Here is an 18,167-nt window from a genome sequence, read left to right as displayed (position 1 = left end):
CAGAGCAGACGTTATGTTTGCTGAGGAAAGCAGGTTTCTTTAAATAAAATCCTGGTCTCTGCAGGTAGGGTTGGAGGTCAGGTCACTGCACCACTCAGTTCCAAGTCACGTCGGGTATTGATCCTTCTCAGTTATTCTCCAAATCTGAGTAGGGCCTAAAGAAAGTTACTAACGCCTTGAGAATGAAACAGGGAAACAGAATAACATGAACCTATCTGATGCAGCTTCTCAGGTACAGCTGTGCCTACACCAGCTCTGAGTTGATCTTCTCCTAGAGGGTTTTCCTTCTCTCAGGGGCAGAGATCATGGCCTGAGGTTTGAACAGAGTGTATGAGAGCCAAGCCCTCATTCTCCAAAGAGGGGCAGATACCCAGTAGCAGGAAATGATGTCACAGTCTAGGTTAGGGCCCCTGTAGCTGAGGAACTCGCTCCTAGTTCTAACCTTCCCCCTAGAAACTATTCCTTCCCTGCCCTCCATCCCCTCATCTCACACCACCACCCCCGCCAAGGACGTTGTGCTGACTCTTTTCTTCCTGGTGCCCCAGGACCCAGAGAGCCCAGCTCTGCCTCCCCTGGGGGCTGTCCCCCTCTCAGCTATCGGAGCCTGCCACACACCAGGACCTCCAAGTACAACTTTCACCACCGGTGAGTGAAGGGCCCCTGCTGAGACCCCCAGGCCTTGTTCAGAGAGGGGCTTTTTTAACCTGCCGTGTGCAGCCAATCGGGGTTCACCAGGACACTCTCCCAATGGGACCAGAGTTGGGAAGGGCTCAGTGGGAATAAGCATATTCAACCCAGCTTATGCCACCTTCTTCTTCGCTTCCCCAGGAAGTGCCCCACTCCTGGTTGTGATGGTTCTGGTCACGTCACAGGCAAGTTCACAGCTCACCATTGCCTCTCAGGCTGCCCACTGGCTGAGAGGAACCAGAATCGGCTGAAGGCGGAGCTGTCCGACACAGAGGCCTCGGCCCGTAAGAGGAACCTCTCAGGCTTCTCCCTAAGGAAGAAGCCTCGCCATCATGGCCGGTGCGGAGGGCAAGGGTGCAGGGCCTCGTGTCCTCTTGGGCCAGGCCAGGCACTGATTCCCTGCCACAGACCCGGTCCCTCTCTCTCCAGGATTGGACGCCCTCCAAAGTATCGGAAGATCCCGCAAGAAGATTTCCCAAGTAAGTCCTGGGTCATCTACTCCCATGCCCTCCACAAGGTGTTCACAGTGAGTGCTTAGTAATTGGTGGGATGAGTCACTAGGGGGACCTAGAGGGGGCAACTGGAAGGGAGGCCTCCTCTTCCTCTCGGACCCTTGCAGAGCATAGAGCAGCGGCAAGAACACAGGGGTGACCATGGGTTCCAGTCCCGCTTCTCCCGTGGCCTTGCTGTGGGTCTGCAGAAGGGACTCTGAGCCTCTTTGGGCCTCTGGTTCTCCACTGTGCAGCAGGAGGATGCCCCCCAGCCCCATTCCCCTTGATTCTAGGCCTCCTGGGAGGGAGGCCATGGCTTTCACTTTCTAGCTGTGTGACCTTAAGCAAATCGCTTCATATCTCTGAGTCTCAGTCTCATTTGAAGACATGAGTAATACTTTCAAGTGTCAAGTACCTGAAATAATAGTACTTACCAGTACTGTTTACTGAGCACCTACTACGGGCCACGCACTGTTGCAGGTGCCATACGTATACTGTCGCTGACCCTCTCAGGCATCCTGTAATGTGGATGGCATTCTCTTCTTCTGAGAGAAGAGGAACAGGAGGAGGCTCAGAGGCTGAAGCCACTTGCCCAAGGTCATTCGGCTCATAAGGGGCAGAGCTGGCATTCAAACTCAGAGCTGACTCCTGCTCTGTGCTGCTGGCGTAACAGGCCAGAAGCACCTAACCCAGATGTCCGTCCACCTCTCGGTCTCCTTTGCCTTAGCTTGGGCGCCACAACCAAGTGTCACAGACTCAGTAGCTTGCACAACAGAAATGTATTTTCTCACACTTACAGAGGCTAAAGGTCCAAGATCAGGTATCTGCTAGTTTCTCCTGAGACCTCGCTCCTTGGCTTGCAGGTGGCCGCTCTCTTGCTGAGTGTGTCCTCGCGTGGTCTGCCCTGTATGCGTGTGTCCTCCCAGTGTCTCTCTACATGTGTTCAAGGACCCCCGATTGGAGAAGAGCCCACCCTAACAGCCTTGTTTTAACTTAATCACCTGTTTAAAGACCCATCTCCAAATACAGTTGGCCCTTGAACAACAGCCACTTGAACTGCACACAGTCCTGTAAAAGTAGTTTTTCATGATTTTCTGAATAATGTTTTCTTTTCTCTAGCTACCTTTGTTGTAAGAATATAGTATATAATACATATGACATACAAAATATATGTTAATTGACCATTTATGTCATTGGTAAGGCTTCTAGTCAGCTGTAGGCTATTAGTAGTAAAGTTTTGGGGGAGTCAAAGTTGCACATGGATTTTTGACTGTGTGCGGTGTTGGTGCCCCTAACCCCCACATTATTCAGGGTTAACTGCACAGCCCCATTCAGAGGTACTGGGGGTTGGGCTTCAACATATGCATTTGGGGGAATACGGTTAAGCCCATAACATGCTCCAAAGGGAGGGACAAGGTGACTGAGCCTTCCATTGGGTGACAAATTCATCTTACATCTTGAGGACAGGGCCTGGGGTGCCTGGTGGTTCAGTCACTTAAGCATCCAACTTCGACTCAGGTCATGATCTTGCAGTTCGTGGGTTCAAGCCCCATGTCAGGCTCTGTGCTGACAGCCTGGAGCCTGCTTCAGGTTCTGTGTCTCCCTCTCTCTCTGCCCCTCCCCTGCTCACACTCTGTCTCTCAAAAATAAACAAACATTAAAAAACTTTTTTTGTTTTAATTCAGCACAGAGCCTGATACACGGCAGGAGCTCTAGGGATCATGCCTTATTTGAGTTGAATGCACACCGTGTTAAGGCTAGAAGAGACCATGAGAGATAGCCTGGCTCATTGCAGTTTCTGGGCAGGACTTAAGGTGTTCCGGTTCTTCAGGAACAGTCTCTGCAACCCAGATGATCTGTAGCATGGTGGTTAAGAGCACAGCCCTGGACTTGGGCAGCCATTTATGGGCTGTGAGACCTTGGGGAGGGACCCCCTGTCTGAGCCTCAGCTTGCTTATCTGTGCAATGCTGAAAATATGCCCACCTCAAAAGCTGGTAGGAGGCTTCTCATTTAGAGAAGGTCAGGTAAAGGGCTTAGCACAATTATGTACTGGTATTATTAGCCTTGTCTATTGGCTCACCTCTTCTTGCTGCCATTCCATGCTGTCTCCCCCTGGTGGAAACAGACGGCACTTCCTGCAGCTTCAGGCTTGAGTGAGAAGGGGCTTGGCCAGCCTTCAGGCCCTCGGAGTTAGGACTTCTGAGGATGGGACTGCAGTGGGCACCTCTTCTACCCACCCAGGGGACATCTGGCCAGCTTCCACTCCAGGGTCTGGCTCTGGCCACCAGAGGGCGTGTGCCTGTGCGTTCATTCCAAAAGTATCCGGAGAACTTGGGAAGCTAAATCTTTCCAGAGACTGAGGCTGTGGCCCAGAGAGGGCAAGGAAGGGCTTACCTAATCATCATCATCATCATCATCATCATCATGCTATAGAATGAATGTTTGTGTCCCCCCAACAAAGTCATATGTTGAAACCTAATCCCCAATGTGATGATATTTGGAGGTGGGGCCTTTAGGAAATGATCAGGTCAAGAGGGTGGAGCCCTCAGAAATGCGGTTAGTGCCCTTATAAAAGAGACCCCAGAGCCTTCCCTTGTTCCTTCCACCATATGGCAACACAGTGAGAAGTCGGCCATCTGTTAACCAGGGAGTGGGCCTTCACCATATAGTGTATCTGCTGGTGCCTTGATCTTGGACTAACCAGCCTCCAGAACTGTGAGGAGTAAATTTCTGCTGTTTATAAGCCAAAAAAACAGAAGAACCTGCCCATAGAAGGCTTGCAGTTAGATAAGACACCCTGACTGCCTGTGAGAGTTCCCATCCTGGGCTCCGGGGAAGAAGGATTAGGAGCAAAGCTCCCTACAGCCTCTCAGCCTTGTCCCTCACCTGGTTCCTGGAGAACCAGAAAGAGGACTTGAAACAGGAGGCCAAGGCTGTGGCCGGGCAGATGAAGTGCTTGTGGTGGTAACTATCAGGAGAGATCCCGGCTGTGCTGCAGGCAAGTGCTGAGAGCAGGTGGAGCCGGGGGAGCAGCAGGTCCTTCACGGTGCGGAAGGCTGGGCTGTTTGTGGAGTGTGGCCCAGAGCTTGGGTCTGATAAGCAGACATGGCGGCAGGCGGCAGGCCGAGCTACAGAGAGCAGCCCGTGGGGCTGGTGACAGGATCCCAGAGGCTCCGAGAGTGACTGGAAGTGCAGAGGAGTCAGGGTGAAAGGCTGAAGCTAAGGGCCAAAGGGGCGGGGAAAGCCGGTCTGTGATGAGCTGGGGGAGGGCCCCTGGGGAGGCGGCAATGGCAAGCTGCAGCTGTGTGTCTAGAACTAAAAGCTCAGTGAACAGGAGGGAGGCAGCTCTCTTGGACTGTGGGCAGAGAGAGGAAGGGCAAGCCCCATGGGACAGTGGCCACATGGCCCAAGGCCAGTCGAGGCTGGTAAGGTAGGCGGGGGCCAGGTGTGTCCGAGCCTGCAAGAGTAGACGAAGTCCAGGCAGGTGAGCTCCAGGCCTGGTCAAGGAGGAGGCCAAACAGCGTCAGTCATGAGATCATACAGCAGCTGAGGCTGGAGGCCAAGAGCCAGGACTACAGGAGCAGGTCAGAAAGCAGGGTGACGGGCAGGGTGGAGTTGGCGAGCAGGTCAGGGATCACCTTCTAGGTCCGGAACAGGCTGGGGAGTGGGTGGGGGGAAGAATGGAGCTGGAGGCAGTGGCAGACGCTTGCGGGGTGGGTTCTCACACAGAAGCACCCTGACTCCGCCAGAGTCAGGCAGGAAAAGAGAGCAAACAGAACAGGCTTCTGCTGTCAGGGCTGAGCTTCTCAGATGTTGGAAGCCATCCTGCTACAAGGTATCTAGAGAACAGTCAGGGGTGCTACAGCACCCCCTTGCCGGGGCCCCGGGTGATGCAGCCTCAGAGAGAGAGGGCTGGGCGGGTCCTAACAGCCGACTCCTGAGAGTCTGTAACGCGAGGCGCTCACTTCCTGAGGACGCTCTGAACACAGCGGGTTCAGAGGACACACCAGGAGGAGTGGGCAGTGGCTGAGGAGTCAGATCTCCCTGTTGGCTGTGCAAGTCTCTCAGGAGGCCCTGGTCCTCCCTAGGGGCATGGGTAGGAGTGGGCCTCAGGGACCAGCTTAGTCCTCAGCGCCAGCCTGCCAGCCTCTGCCTCTGCCTTCAGCACTGGCTCCCGACGCCATGCACCAGTCCCTCTTCACGTCAGCCCTGTCGGCCCGCCCTGACCGCTCGCTGTCGGTGTGCTGGGAGCAGCACTGCAAGCTCCTGCCGGGAGTGGCAGGCATCTCGGCCTCAGCAGTTGCCAAGTGGACCATTGACGAGGTGAGAGCGAGGACCCCTCCCCACTCCTCTTCCCCACTTGGTGCTGTCACCACACCACACCCTGGAAGGAGGGTTCAGGAAAGGCCCTTGTCAGGCAGAGCAGGCACTGCACCTGACACTACCTCCCGCTCATCCCTCCCATCCACAGCCCCTCCTGGTGCCCGGCAGGGGCCGAGACGTGGGCCAGCAGGCCTACCCCGGTGGGTGGGGAGAGGGACGTGCTGCTGGTTCACGTGGAGTCCAGCAGGAGAGACAGGCTTCCCCTGGGCCTCTCCTTGCTCATCCGGCACCAGAGACACAAGGATCCTCTTGGGCTGACAAGAAAAAGCAACACTGTCGAAGCCCAGAGAGCACCAAGTCCACCTGGGCCCGCCTCTCCCCTCCCCCTTCCCCCCAACCCCTTGGCAACACGTCTTCTTTGGTTTCCAAGGTCTTCAGCTTCGTTCAGACCCTGACTGGCTGTGAGGACCAGGCACGACTCTTCAAAGATGAGGTGAGGTGAGGTACAAGTGCAGAGCGGGGACAGAAGGGTCACTCAGTGAGACGGCAGGGAGCAGGTGGCCTCATCAGCGCTGCCCCCTCTGCTAGGGAGGGCCCTCTGTTGTCCGGCCTGTGGGAGACTGGTCACAGTGGCCCATGCCTCTGGGAAAAATCGGGTATAGGCCGTGGCCCAGCTTGTGAACCCGCTGTGTTCAGAGCGTCCTCAGGAAGGAAGATGCCTCCTGGAGACAGGGCTCCATTCACTCCTCTCTGCTCTCCGCCCAGCTTGTTTTCCAAACCTAGGCTTCACCAGGGACAGTAGGTTAAAGTGTGTCTTGAATGGCACAGGTATTGCCTTTTACTTCAAGGATCCTAACACATACTTAAAACCGAGACCCAAAAGCTTACCAAGGATAAGAAGCCATGAGTTGTACATAAAAGAACCCTAGCTTTGCAGACAGTGTAGATGTGAATCCCAGTTTTGCTGGTTTGAGCTCTTTATTGTCTCTGAGTCCGCATCTTCTTATCTATAAGATGGAAATAGAGCGGGTATAACGACAACCTTGCAGGGCCATTGTGAGCATTGGAAATGGTGAACGGATCATTGTACCAGACTGTCTAGTATAACTATATCACCACCATGCTGTAGAATAGTATATAAATCCTATCACTGTACAAGAGTGCCTGATACAGTGGGGGCTCAATGGTGGTTCTGACTTTTAATAGTTGTCCTTAAGTAAAGAACTTTACTGTGACTCTCCTAGTTTACACAATTTGAAACTAGAAGGGACTTTGGAGTTTGTTTAGATCTTTTTTCCAAAGAATACATGCATCCCCCTTCACCCAGCAGCATGTAGTCTCAGCCCCTCCAGGTCAGGTGCCCAGAAGAAAGAAGTCTGCTCCTCTTCCCCTAGAAGCTTCTCTTTATCCAGACCCAACACAGTCAGCCGTTTCTTCATAGTGTCCTTGTGTGGTGGAGCCCCCAGACTCCTCCCCATGTGGGGTGTGGCCTCGTGGGCTGGTGATCTTACTGTCACCTATGTGTCCACAGCTGTACCCTGGTTTCAGATGCCTTGTGACCAGCACAGAACACACTGGCTGTGTTCTGCCCCCTCCTAGATGTTTTTTGGTTTTATATTTAAAAGGATTTAATAGAGCACTTTTAGGTTCACAGCAAAATTGAGAGAAACGTACAGAGATTTTCCATATACCCCCATCCCTGACATGTGCACAGCCTCCCCAGTTATCACCTCCACTCAGAGTGGTGCACTTGTTATAACAAACTGATACTTAGATTGTTTTTTCATGGAGATAAAAATGTACATGGAACAAAAATGCACGCATCTTAAAAGTACAATTCCACAAGTGTTGTGAAATGTGTACACCCGGAACCCAGTACTTCAGTCAAGATATAAAACATTTCCATCACACCAGAACGTTCTTTCATGGCCCCTTTGTCAGTCTCCGCCCTCATGGGCAACCACTGTTGTAATCTTTAGCACCATAGGTTAGTGTTACCTGTTCTTGAACTTCTTATAAATGGGTCCAGCTTCTATTCTTTGGTGTCTGTCTCCTTTCACTCAGTGTAATGTTTTCGAGGTCCATCCGTGTTATTGTGTATACTGGTAGTTTGTTCATTTTTATTGCTGAGTAGTGCTCCATTTTATGAGTAGCCCACAGTTCTCCTGTTAATGGATATTTGGGTGGTTTTCTTTTCCCCTAGATATGAACTATATATATATATACACACATATATACATATACATATATGTATGTGTATATATATATATATTTTAGTAACATTTAAGTTTGCATGAGCTTTATTGCAGCCATATCAGACCAGTTTGGAGGTCATGAAAGTCCCCAAGTGCCTTTTATATCAATTATCCATTGTAGTCTAACCACATCTTCCACTTTGTTACTTGTACCACTGGGTTTTTTTTTTAATTAACCTAATGTAAAACTTTACATTTATCCCTATTAAATGTTATTTTGTTGGTTTCATAGTCTCATTGTTTTAAATCTTGATTCTGTCATCTCTGATATTAATGAGCCTTTCCAGTCTCATACAACTTGTTGTTTGATAACTAAGCCTTCTGTGTTTTAAGTCACACCTTCACCACACGTGTTTAATGAAATAGAACCATGTAGTACCCTGCAGAGGTCTTCCTTTGGTGACAAGAGTCTTAAGTGGTCTCTGAGTGCATGTGTTCAGCCAGCCGCAGAACCACGCAAGAATTTGGTCCTCGTCTCTCTCCCCAGGGCATCTACCTCATCTCTCAGTTCAGCATGGTCTGTGATACAAAAGCAATGGCCAAAGAGGGCAAAGGGTGGACTGCCAGCAACAAATGGAGTCTCAGTGGGGAGCAGGACCTTTGTGAGGGCTGAGGATGATCTTTTCCAGGACCTAGTCCACGGCATCAACTTCCCCAAGGAGGCGCATGCTCCAGGGAGTGGCCTTTGTCTGGCTGGACTGATGCATTCAGACACACGGGTCAAGAATCTCCCCAGCCGGGACACAGACCGGTCATGAGAGGGATATTTCATGATTGAGAAGTTAGAGAGCAAAGCAGACAGATGGTCTTATGGGTAGTCAGCCTGTCCAGTCTGGCAGTTGGCACTGACGGCCCTAAGGAAAGTCTGCCCAGATTCAGATTAAATCACCTCCCTTCCTCTCTGCCTTCCTAACCCCCCTCTTAAGAATAATAGCTCATAGGTAATACTGTGTACCTCATAACTGCATCACCCAGACACGCTCACAGTGCTTGCCTGTTTACTGTCAGCAGCACTAACACTCACCAGTGGGTTTATGGGGGGACCGCAGCAGCCAGTGTTTTGAGGCCACTGTTGGTGACGACTGAGAAGATATTATGCAAACACACATTGAAATCAGACCAGTCAACAGAAAGAAAGAGAAAGTGTATGTGTGTGAACATGGGGAAACCAGTGGATATCTCTCTTTCCTTCTCTGTCCCCATTGCTGTCTTCCTTTTTTCCTTTCTCCTTCCCTTCTCCTTTCTCCTTTTCCTTCCTCTTCCCGTCTCTGTCCTCCATCCCTCCTCCCATATATCCTTTACTCCCTATTCTCTTTCTCCCTTCCCCACTCCCCATGGATACCCCACCTGTCCTTCACGCCTTGCCTTCCCCGCGGCCCTCTCCACCTTCTCCCCACTTTCCTTCCACCTCCCTCCCCCAACCCCTCAGATGATTGACGGCGAGGCCTTCCTTTTGCTGACACAGGCGGACATTGTGAAGATCATGAGCGTCAAGCTGGGCCCAGCCTTGAAGATCTATAACGCCATTCTCATGTTCAAAAACGCCGATGACACCTTAAAGTGAGTGGCTCAGGGCTGGGCTCTCCTCCAGCCTGAGCTGGGCCTCCCTCTGCAGCTGATGCTTCCTTCCTGACTTGAGTTCCTCATATCCTCCCCCCCCCTACTCCCAACACCCTCTACATCTTACCAGGGGTCCTCCTTCTCTCCGGGGCTACTTCCTACAAGGTACGTGGGAGCAGAGGAGCCCTGGGGAATTTGGAGTCCTGGCTCCCGCGTCCTGGGGCTCATCTGCCACCAGGCACACCAGTGAAAGTGTGACCGGGCTGGAGGAGCATTACCAATGGAACAAATTGGAGGTGCCCTGCCTATGGCAGCCCCACACCTCCAGCTGACTTGTTTTATCACCAAAGGGTCTTTTTCTTAGCCGTTAAGGACAATCTGGTAGAATGGGAGGCTTCCCGTCAGAGGCTCATTTCTCTTTGGCATCTCTCCATGCTTTTCTTTCCTTGGCTCCTACCCAGAAGTGACCCTGCCACACACATCTTTACTCACTCTGTTGTCTGGTTTTCCGGGGCAGGGCCCATGCCATCACCCACCCAGACCACTGGCTCTTCCCTCTTGGATGGGTGAGCCTCAGAAGCATGTTTTCATAGGCCCACTGGGAGTTTCTGGCTGCCTTTCTCCCTTTTACCCACAAGTGGGGATTCCAAGCCAAGATGCCTTTGTAAGCATGCCCAGTTCTGGATCGGCTAGCATTTTAGTGGCCCACGCCAAGTCCTGTTTCTAGCAGAATAGGTGATTAGAGCCTGTTTTACCTCTGCAGAAAAGGTCAAGGCTCCACGGATGTTCCCCATATACCCTTCCTCTATCGGGTGTGGGGAAGAGGCAGCTCAAGGGTATGTCAGACAATCTCGGGTCTTTGGTCAGAAGGAAAGCTACAGCAGGCATGATGGTCCCCAAAGCTGGGCATAGCGTCCTTCCCTGCAGCCATGCATCTCAGCCAAGACATTGCCCATGGGGTGAGGGCCCCACACCTGCCAGGCCTCCGGTTGTGGGAATATGCCACTATGTCTAGCACACATACCTCATGACATCACATTCGACCTGTCCCTTAAATGTCTTGCTTTTGCGGAGTCTTACAAAGCCCACTTGCACTTGGGCCTTGAGAAGGCGAATTCCTCTAGCTTTGAATTCTCTGTGGCCCCTACCTTTCGTACCACCCTCCGTCTGTCCTGCACTGCCAGCCAGGTGCCTGCTGGGGCTCTGGGACTTAGACCATTCTGTCCAAGTGGGGGCCTAGCCTCCACCGAGCCACTGCCAGACCAGCCGGGGTGGGGCAGAGGCAGAGAGCCCGGCGGGAGCTGGCCCTACACAGAGGTGAGGAGCAACCACCACACTTCTGTGGCCCCAGGTGCTGAGATGGGCCCGTGGGGTGCAGAGCCAGGCCGCTTCCCTCAGTCACATGGTGTGTGTGCACCTAGGGCACCCTTGGGAGTGTTTGACAGGTGCAGCTATGAGGCTCGATGCTGGGAAAATGTCAAGGGCTATTATTGTTAAAATATGAAGCTTTATCTTCCCCACAGAAGTGGGACACTCAAAGCTCTGTTGATTTCCTGCCACAGTCCAGTAGGAGACCCTCTCTTTCGTGGGGTCACACAGCTTTGGCAGCACAGCCATTCAGCCACCCAGCTGAACTCCCACCTGGCTTCAGACGTTCCTTCCCTTCGGCCCCGAGAGGCAGCTCTGAGCACAGGCTTCCCGAGAGGAAAGTGGGCAGTCTCTGCCTCTGGCTGACACTCGGGTTTACAGAGGTTGCATTGCCCCCTTGGCCAAGAGTAAGGAGGAGCGAGTCTGAGCCTCTCTGACTTGGTTGCTTGGGTGGTGGCAAAACTCACCAGCTCCTTGGCTTTGCTCCTCTTTGAAACTGAGGAGAGATGCTCACTGGCTTTGTGGTGTGAAGAGGAGGCAGCAAGTGCTCACAGCTGTGCTGCAGGACCTCACCTGTCCTAGTGAGTAGGGCTGGGACAGCTTTGCCATGTGGATCTACCAACCACACTTCCAGTGCTTGCCCACGGGAAGGGCAAGGTGGACTTAGGGCCTTGAGAAAAGGACCCCCAGGCTCTGAACTTTGAGACCTCGGTACTTTCTGCACCAACGTCAGACTCTTTGGGAAAAAAAAAAAAAAAAAAAAAACACATAAAAAGAAGGAAAGAAATCTGCCCTACTGCCCCTTCACCCCCGTCCTGTCCCCAGACAAGATCGTCGCACCTTGACCTGGGTGCCCAGTGAAGGGAGAGGGTTGGTGCCAGTGCCCATGCTATGTGCCTCTGCCCTGCTCTCCAGCAGCAGATACCGCTTACACTTTGGCCCCGGCAGCCACGACCAGCCCTTGCCCAGCCCTGGCTTAGGGCGCTGAGGACCTTTCTGTTTAATTTCTGAAGCAGAGAGAATGATCCCAGAGTTTGAAAATGAAGCCTGTTTGCACTTTCATTCACATGCACTTTGGTGGAATTGTTTTTGTACTTACTGTGTGTGTGTGTGTGTGTGCGTGTGCGTGTGCGTGTGCGTGCATGTGTGTTCTTTAAGAGAATCCTCTGGTTTAAGATAAAATGACTCTTGACTCTTGAGAGAGAAGAAGTTAAAACTGTGGTGTTTTGTCAGTGTATTGAAACAACATAAATAAACTTGGAACATCTGGATGATATATAGTCAGAGTCTGTTTGTATTTTCATGGTAAAACATCCAGAAAACATGAAATGTATATCAATAGTGCCATCACTGAAGAGAATAAAGTATTCTTTTTGTTGTTAGGAGTCCTTATTCTATTTTAAAGATAGGAAACAAAGGATAAAGATAAATGGATATACTTGTCTACACTGAGAAATGTAAACAATGGGAACCCCCAAAGAATAGTGTGGAAAGGGCCTGATCCTTGACAGTTTAAAAATGGTCAAGGGCGTCACGATCTCGCGGTCCGTGAGTTCGAGCCCCGCGTCAGGCTCTGGGCTGATGGCTCGGAGCCTGGAGCCTGTTTCCGATTCTGTGTCTCCCTCTCTCTCTGACCCTCCCCCGTTCATGCTCTGTCTCTCTCTGTCCCAAAAATAAATAAAAAAAAAAAGTTGAAAAAAAAAAATTTAAAAAAAATAAAAAATAAAAATGGTCAAGGGCAGAAAATTCAATGAAGCCTCCCGTTTTTAAAATAACATCATACTTTCAGGTGGGGAAATGTCAAGCTGAATGGTTAGACTCTTAAGTTTCCCAGAGATTGAGCAGGTAGGCAAGTGGCAGAAATGCCCTGTTCGATCACATCAACCCCTTTCTTGTCACTATCCTTAATTTCTTTGCCCTGCTGCTCTTCTGGACTACTTAGCTAGAGTACCAACCGTGGAACTGTCCAAAGCCCATCTTCTCCACACCTTTCCCGAGAGCTTATCTGACTAAGGGGATTGGTGCCATGGTTGACCGATGGTCTCTGGCTTCTGTGTGGACCCTCAAGGCTGCCCAGGAAACAGTTGGTTTTTTGTGGGGGTTATCTTTGATTTCCCTTTTCATACTCTTCAAACATCTTGCCCCATTACCTTCCCTGTTGTCTCAATACATGTGTTCATCATCTATATCACAGAGAAAATGAAAGTCATCAGGAGGAATACCTCCACCCTCCTGCCATTTCATCTGCCAATCTCCTCCCATCCATTTCCATTCTTACTTCTTTCCTTCCTATTATAGTAGAAGAGTTGATCCTTCCACTTGTAGAAGCTAGTCCTCTACCAGCCGTGGCTGCTGTAAAAGGAAAAGAAACATTAAGAGACAAGAAAGGACTTTTGGAAATTTAAAATTGGTTGCAGAGATTATTCGACACATGGGTTGAAAGATAAAGTTGATGTTGCCCAGGAAGTGGAATAAAAAGACAATGAAATGAAAAACGGGAAATAATATTAAAGGACTAGCTGGAGGTCCAATATACAACTTATAGGAATGCCAATAAAAGAGAACAAAGAAATTATATTAAAAAAAAACTTTTACTAAAAGGAAATTTCACAGAGTTGCAAGACTATAGTCACCAAGTTGAAAGGTTATACTGAATGCCTGAAACAGTGGGTGAAAAGGAATGACACTAAGCTACATTACTGTGAAATATCAGAATAATGACAACAAAGGATTTAAAAGCTTCCAGAGGGAATAAAACAGGTCTCATCCAAAGGAACATGAATCAATAGCATTGAACCTCTCAACAGCAATGCTGGAAGCAAGAGAGTGTAGCAATGTTTTCACAATTCCAACGGAAAGTTACTTCCACCCTAGAATTCTGTACCCACCTGAGCTGTCAATCAAATGTGAAGGCAGAAAGAGCATTTTCAAACATACGTTTCAAACTTTTATCTCCTGTGAACCTTTCCTCAGAAAGCCACTGGAGGATGTGCTCCATTAAAATGAGAGAGTAAATCAAAAAAGAGGAAGATCCCCAAAATGCAAAGGCATTTCAGGGCATCTGGGTAGCCCTGTCCGTTAGGCGTCCGACTCCTGATTTCATCTCACGCTTTGTGAGATCAAGCCCTGAGTCAGGCTCTGAGTTGACAGCGTGGAGCCTGCTTGGGATTCTCTCTCCCTTTCTGTCTGCCCCTCCCCCACTCGTGTGCGCTCTCTCTCTCTCTCTCTCTCTCTCTCTCTCTCTCTCTTTCTCTTTCAAATAAACATTTTTTTAAATGCAAGGATAGTTCAAAATAAAGTCAGTCTATGTATACACCACATTACTAGAGTGAAGTGGGGAGGAAACACAATCATCTCCATTGATGCAGAAAAGGTATTTGCCAAAATCCAACACTGTTTCACAAGAAAAACAGAAAGCTAGGAATAGAGGGGGAAGTTTCTCAACATGATAAAAGACATCTACAAAAAACCCCACAGCTAATATCATCCTCAATGGTAAGAGACTTTCTCCCTAAGATTGGAACCAGACATGGAAGCCCACTTTTCACCACTGCTTTTCATACTGGAAGTTCTAGACAGAGGAATTAGATAAGAGAAATAAATAAAAGGCACCCAAATTGGGATGGAATAAGTAAAACAAGAGATCTGCCATAGCTGCTAATTTAAGCAAAATCACAGGGTATAAGATTAACACATGCAAAAAGCGCTTGTGTTTCTATACCCCTGCAACAAACAATACAAAAAGGAAAACAGGAAAGAAACTCTACTTACAACAGCATCTAAAAAAATGAAATACCTAGGAACAAATTTAAAGAAGGAGGTGAAAGGCTTATATACTAAAAGCTACAAAACCATTGCTGAAAGAAATTTAAAAAGACCTACATTCATGGAAAGACATCTGTGTTCATGGGTAGGAAGACTTAATACTGCTAACATGTCAACACTACCCAAAGTAACCTATAGACTCAAAACCTATTGAAATGCCAATGGCCTTTTTTCAGGAATAGAAAAGCTGATCTTCACATCCATATGGAATAGCAAGAGGATCTCAAAAGCCAAAACAATCTTGAAAACGGACAAAGTTGGAGGACACAGATCTTCTGATTCAAAACTTGCTGCCAATATAATTAAAACTGTGATATTGGCATAAGGATAGACGTAAAGACCAATTGAATAGAGTTGAAAGTTCAAAAACTAACCCATACATCTATGGCTAGTTGATTTTTTTATTAGAATTCCATTCAGTGGGGGAAGAACAGTCTCTTCATCAACTGGTACTGAGACAACTGGATCTCCACTTGTGAAAAAATGCAGTTAGACGCCTACCTTATACCACATAAAAAATGAACCTCAAATGGGTCAATGACCTAAATATAAGAGCTAAAACTGTAGAGGTAAAATAAAACATGGAGGCAAATCTTTATGACTTTGGAACTGAAGGTGAATTCTAGATGTGACACCAAATGCACAAGCAACAAAAGAGAAAACAGACAAGTTGAAGTTCATCAAAATGAAAGACTTTGGTGCATCAAAGGACTTCATCAAGAAAGTGAAAAGACAACCTATAGAATGGCAGGAAATACTTGTAAATTGTCTATCTGACAAGAGTTCAATATCCAGAACGTACAGAGAACTCCTAAAACCAAACAACAAAACGACAAATAACCCAAATAAAAAATGGGCAGAGGGCTTGCCTAGACATCTCTCCAAAGACTACCATAATGGCCAATAAACACATGATAAGACGCTCCACATCATTTGTCATTAGAGAAATGCCAATCAAAGCCACACAAGCTGCCACTTCACACCTACCAGGATGGCTGTCAGCATAAAAATGGAAAAGAATCATTGTTGGCAAGGGTGGAGAAGCTGCTGGCTGGAATGTAAAATGGTGCAGCCACTGTGGGAAACAGGTTGGCTGCTTGAGGAGGAGTTTGGTTCCTCAAAAAGCCAGACATAGAATTACCACATTACTCAGAAATTCCAGGTATGCACCTGAAAGATCTGAAAAGAGAACTTGTGTGCCACTGTTCACTGCAGCATTATTCACAATAGCCAAGAGGTGGAAAGGACCCAAGTGTCCACCGGTAGATTGATGGGTAGACAAAATGTGGTCTATCCATACTACAGAGTATTACTCAACCATAAAGAAGGATTAAACCCAGGGGCACCTGGGTGGCTCAGTCGGTTAAGCATCTTGACTCTTTATCTTGGCTCAGGTCATGATCTCATGGTTCATGAGATCAAGCCCCATATTGGGCTTCGTGCTGGCAGCATGCTTGGGACTCTCTCTCCCATCCTCTCTGCCCTCCCCCACTTCTCAAATAAATAAATAAAAATTTTTTAAAAAGGATTTAACAACATGGATGAACCTTGAAAACATGATGCTAAGTGGAATAAGCCAGGCACAAAAGGACAAATACTGCATGAATTCCACTTAACAAGAAATATCTAGCATAGGCACATTCATGGAGACAGAAAGTAGACTGGAGGTTACCAGGGACTGGGGCAAAGGGGGATGGACAGTTATTGCTTACCGGCCATAGAGTTTCTCTCTGAGGTGATGGAAAAGTCTTGTAAATAGATAACGATGATGGTTGTACAACAGTGTGAATGTACCTAATGTCACTGAGCTGTCCACTTAAAGATGGTTGAGGTAGCAAGTTTTGTTGTATAGACTTACCCACAATTTCAAAATTAGGAAAGAAAGAAAACAGAAAGAAGAAGGAAGGAAGGAAGGAAGGAAAGTAGGAAGGAAGGAAGGAAGGAAGACAGAAAACACGAAGTAGGACATCCAACAAGGAGAGAGATGAAGGGAATGTCCAGAGTGATGGGAAGGAAGGGCCAGGTTGACAACTGAACAAGTGTCCAGGTGAGAAGAGAAGAATGAAAATGTTCAGAAAGGATGAAAACAAAACAAATGAATCAAAACTGCTGTATTATTGTATTAAGAGGATATTTTCAGCTCTATCAGACAGAGTTTAAGAGAGAAGTGTGTGTGTGTGTGTGTGTGTGTGTGTGTGTGTGTGTGTGTTTGGTGTGTATTTGATATTTCAAACAATCAAAGGAGGTAGTATTAATTAACTTTAGGAAAAGCAGAAGCGTGAGTTTGGATGGGTGAGATCTAAAGGTTCTCGTTCCGTAGTAGAAAGGAGTCCACTTGATAATTTTTTAAAATCATAAGGAGGAGGAATATCAGGATAATCATGCTATTTAGACACATGGAGATCAATTCCCAAGGAAGCAGCTTTTTAAAAAGTTGAGGAGTGGGAAAGGACCTGATCTTTTTCATTATCCACCTCATAGTCCTATTTGATTTGGGGGGAATGGGGGAGAAGGGAGGGTGCAAGAGAGCGAGGGGCAGAGACAAAGCGAGTGAGAGAGAGAGAGAGAGAGAGAGAGAAGTGGGGCTCACCTGAAGCGGGGCTTGTGTTCACCTGATGTGGGACTTGAGCTCACCTGATGGGGGACTTGAACTCAAGAACCGTGAGATCATGACCTGAGCCAAAGTCAGATTTAATGACTGTGCCACCCAAGCGCCTGTCCTATATGATTTTTTTAAACTTTTGTACATTCATCCATTTCTAAAAATCTTTTTTTCAGAAAGAAACCTGGGGCCCCTCTCTGGACTATGTGTGAACACTGGCCCAAAGGTCCTGTGCCCAGCTCATGTGAGTGACAGATTTTTCCCTACGAATCCCGTGGCCCTTATCCCCTCTGCCTGTGGATGAACCTGCAGGTGAGAGAAAGGGTGTGTACAGGTGGAGGAAGTGGTAGGAGTGTGGGTGGGGGCCGAGGAAGCACAGAAAAGTGGGCTGAGGAACGTCAACGTGGAGGGAATATCCGTGGACGTGGGTTCCCATTGGTTCAGTGTCTGGCTCCCCTTCTCATTCCTGAAAACATGTCTTTGGCCTTCATACCCAAACGACAGAGTCCGGCCAGCCAGAGGGAGAGGAGGGGACAGGGAGGGTGGCAGGGGAAGGAGGAGGAGGAGGACAGAGAAGAGATGCACCCCTGCGGTGGCCTTGCTGCAGGAGTGGCCTGGCTATTTTCTGCAGCATCGGGGAGGGAAAGGCAAGTGGAAGCACTGCTGATAGCCATGTCAGTTGGCCCAGCTTTTGACACGAATTTGGTAGATAGGTCAAAATGAACCCAGCCCTCCCCCCGGGCAGGAGTTTATCAGACAGAAACAGGAGTGCAAGGCCACAGGACATTAACACATCCGTGTTCTCCACGGCCTTGTTAGAATTATTGTGAAATTGGTAGCAGCTTAAATGTCCAACAGCAAAGAAACGGTAAATAGGGAACAGGGATACAGAAATTAATCCCACACTATACAATGTGAGGCAGATGGGTTTTTTTTAAAAAAACAACCGAATCTCTTTTTTTTTTAATTTTTTTAATGTTTATTTTTGACAGAGAGAGAGAGAGAGAGAGAGAGCGAGCATGAGCGGGGGAGAGGCAGAGAGAGAGGGAGACACA

At 48.7% G+C, this 18,167-nt stretch overlaps 1 protein-coding gene across 18 annotated transcripts in view; it reads left to right on the top strand.

The window, feature by feature from the left end:
* Positions 1-18,167, top strand: part of L3MBTL1 (L3MBTL histone methyl-lysine binding protein 1) — a 43,448-nt gene that overhangs the window by 23,470 nt on the left and 1,811 nt on the right. For 3 of the 18 annotated variants that reach the window (XM_042980359.1, XM_042980357.1, XM_042980365.1), the window contains exons 17-23: positions 546-645; positions 829-1,026; positions 1,117-1,166; positions 5,345-5,502; positions 5,933-5,995; positions 9,223-9,317; positions 10,841-12,191. In XM_042980359.1, coding sequence (XP_042836293.1) covers positions 546-645; positions 829-1,026; positions 1,117-1,166; positions 5,345-5,502; positions 5,933-5,995; positions 9,223-9,317; positions 10,841-11,051 — 875 coding nt within the window. In that variant the 3' untranslated portion in view covers positions 11,052-12,191. The other 15 variants (XM_042980361.1, XM_042980362.1, XM_042980372.1 and 12 more) reach the window with 13 other exon arrangements.

Source organism: Panthera tigris, chromosome A3 (genome assembly GCF_018350195.1).
Source record: "Panthera tigris isolate Pti1 chromosome A3, P.tigris_Pti1_mat1.1, whole genome shotgun sequence".
In the NCBI taxonomy this organism is placed as follows: Eukaryota; Metazoa; Chordata; class Mammalia; order Carnivora; family Felidae; genus Panthera; species Panthera tigris.
Note: the sequence above shows the minus strand (reverse complement) of the source record. Positions and strands in the feature narration are given on the sequence as shown.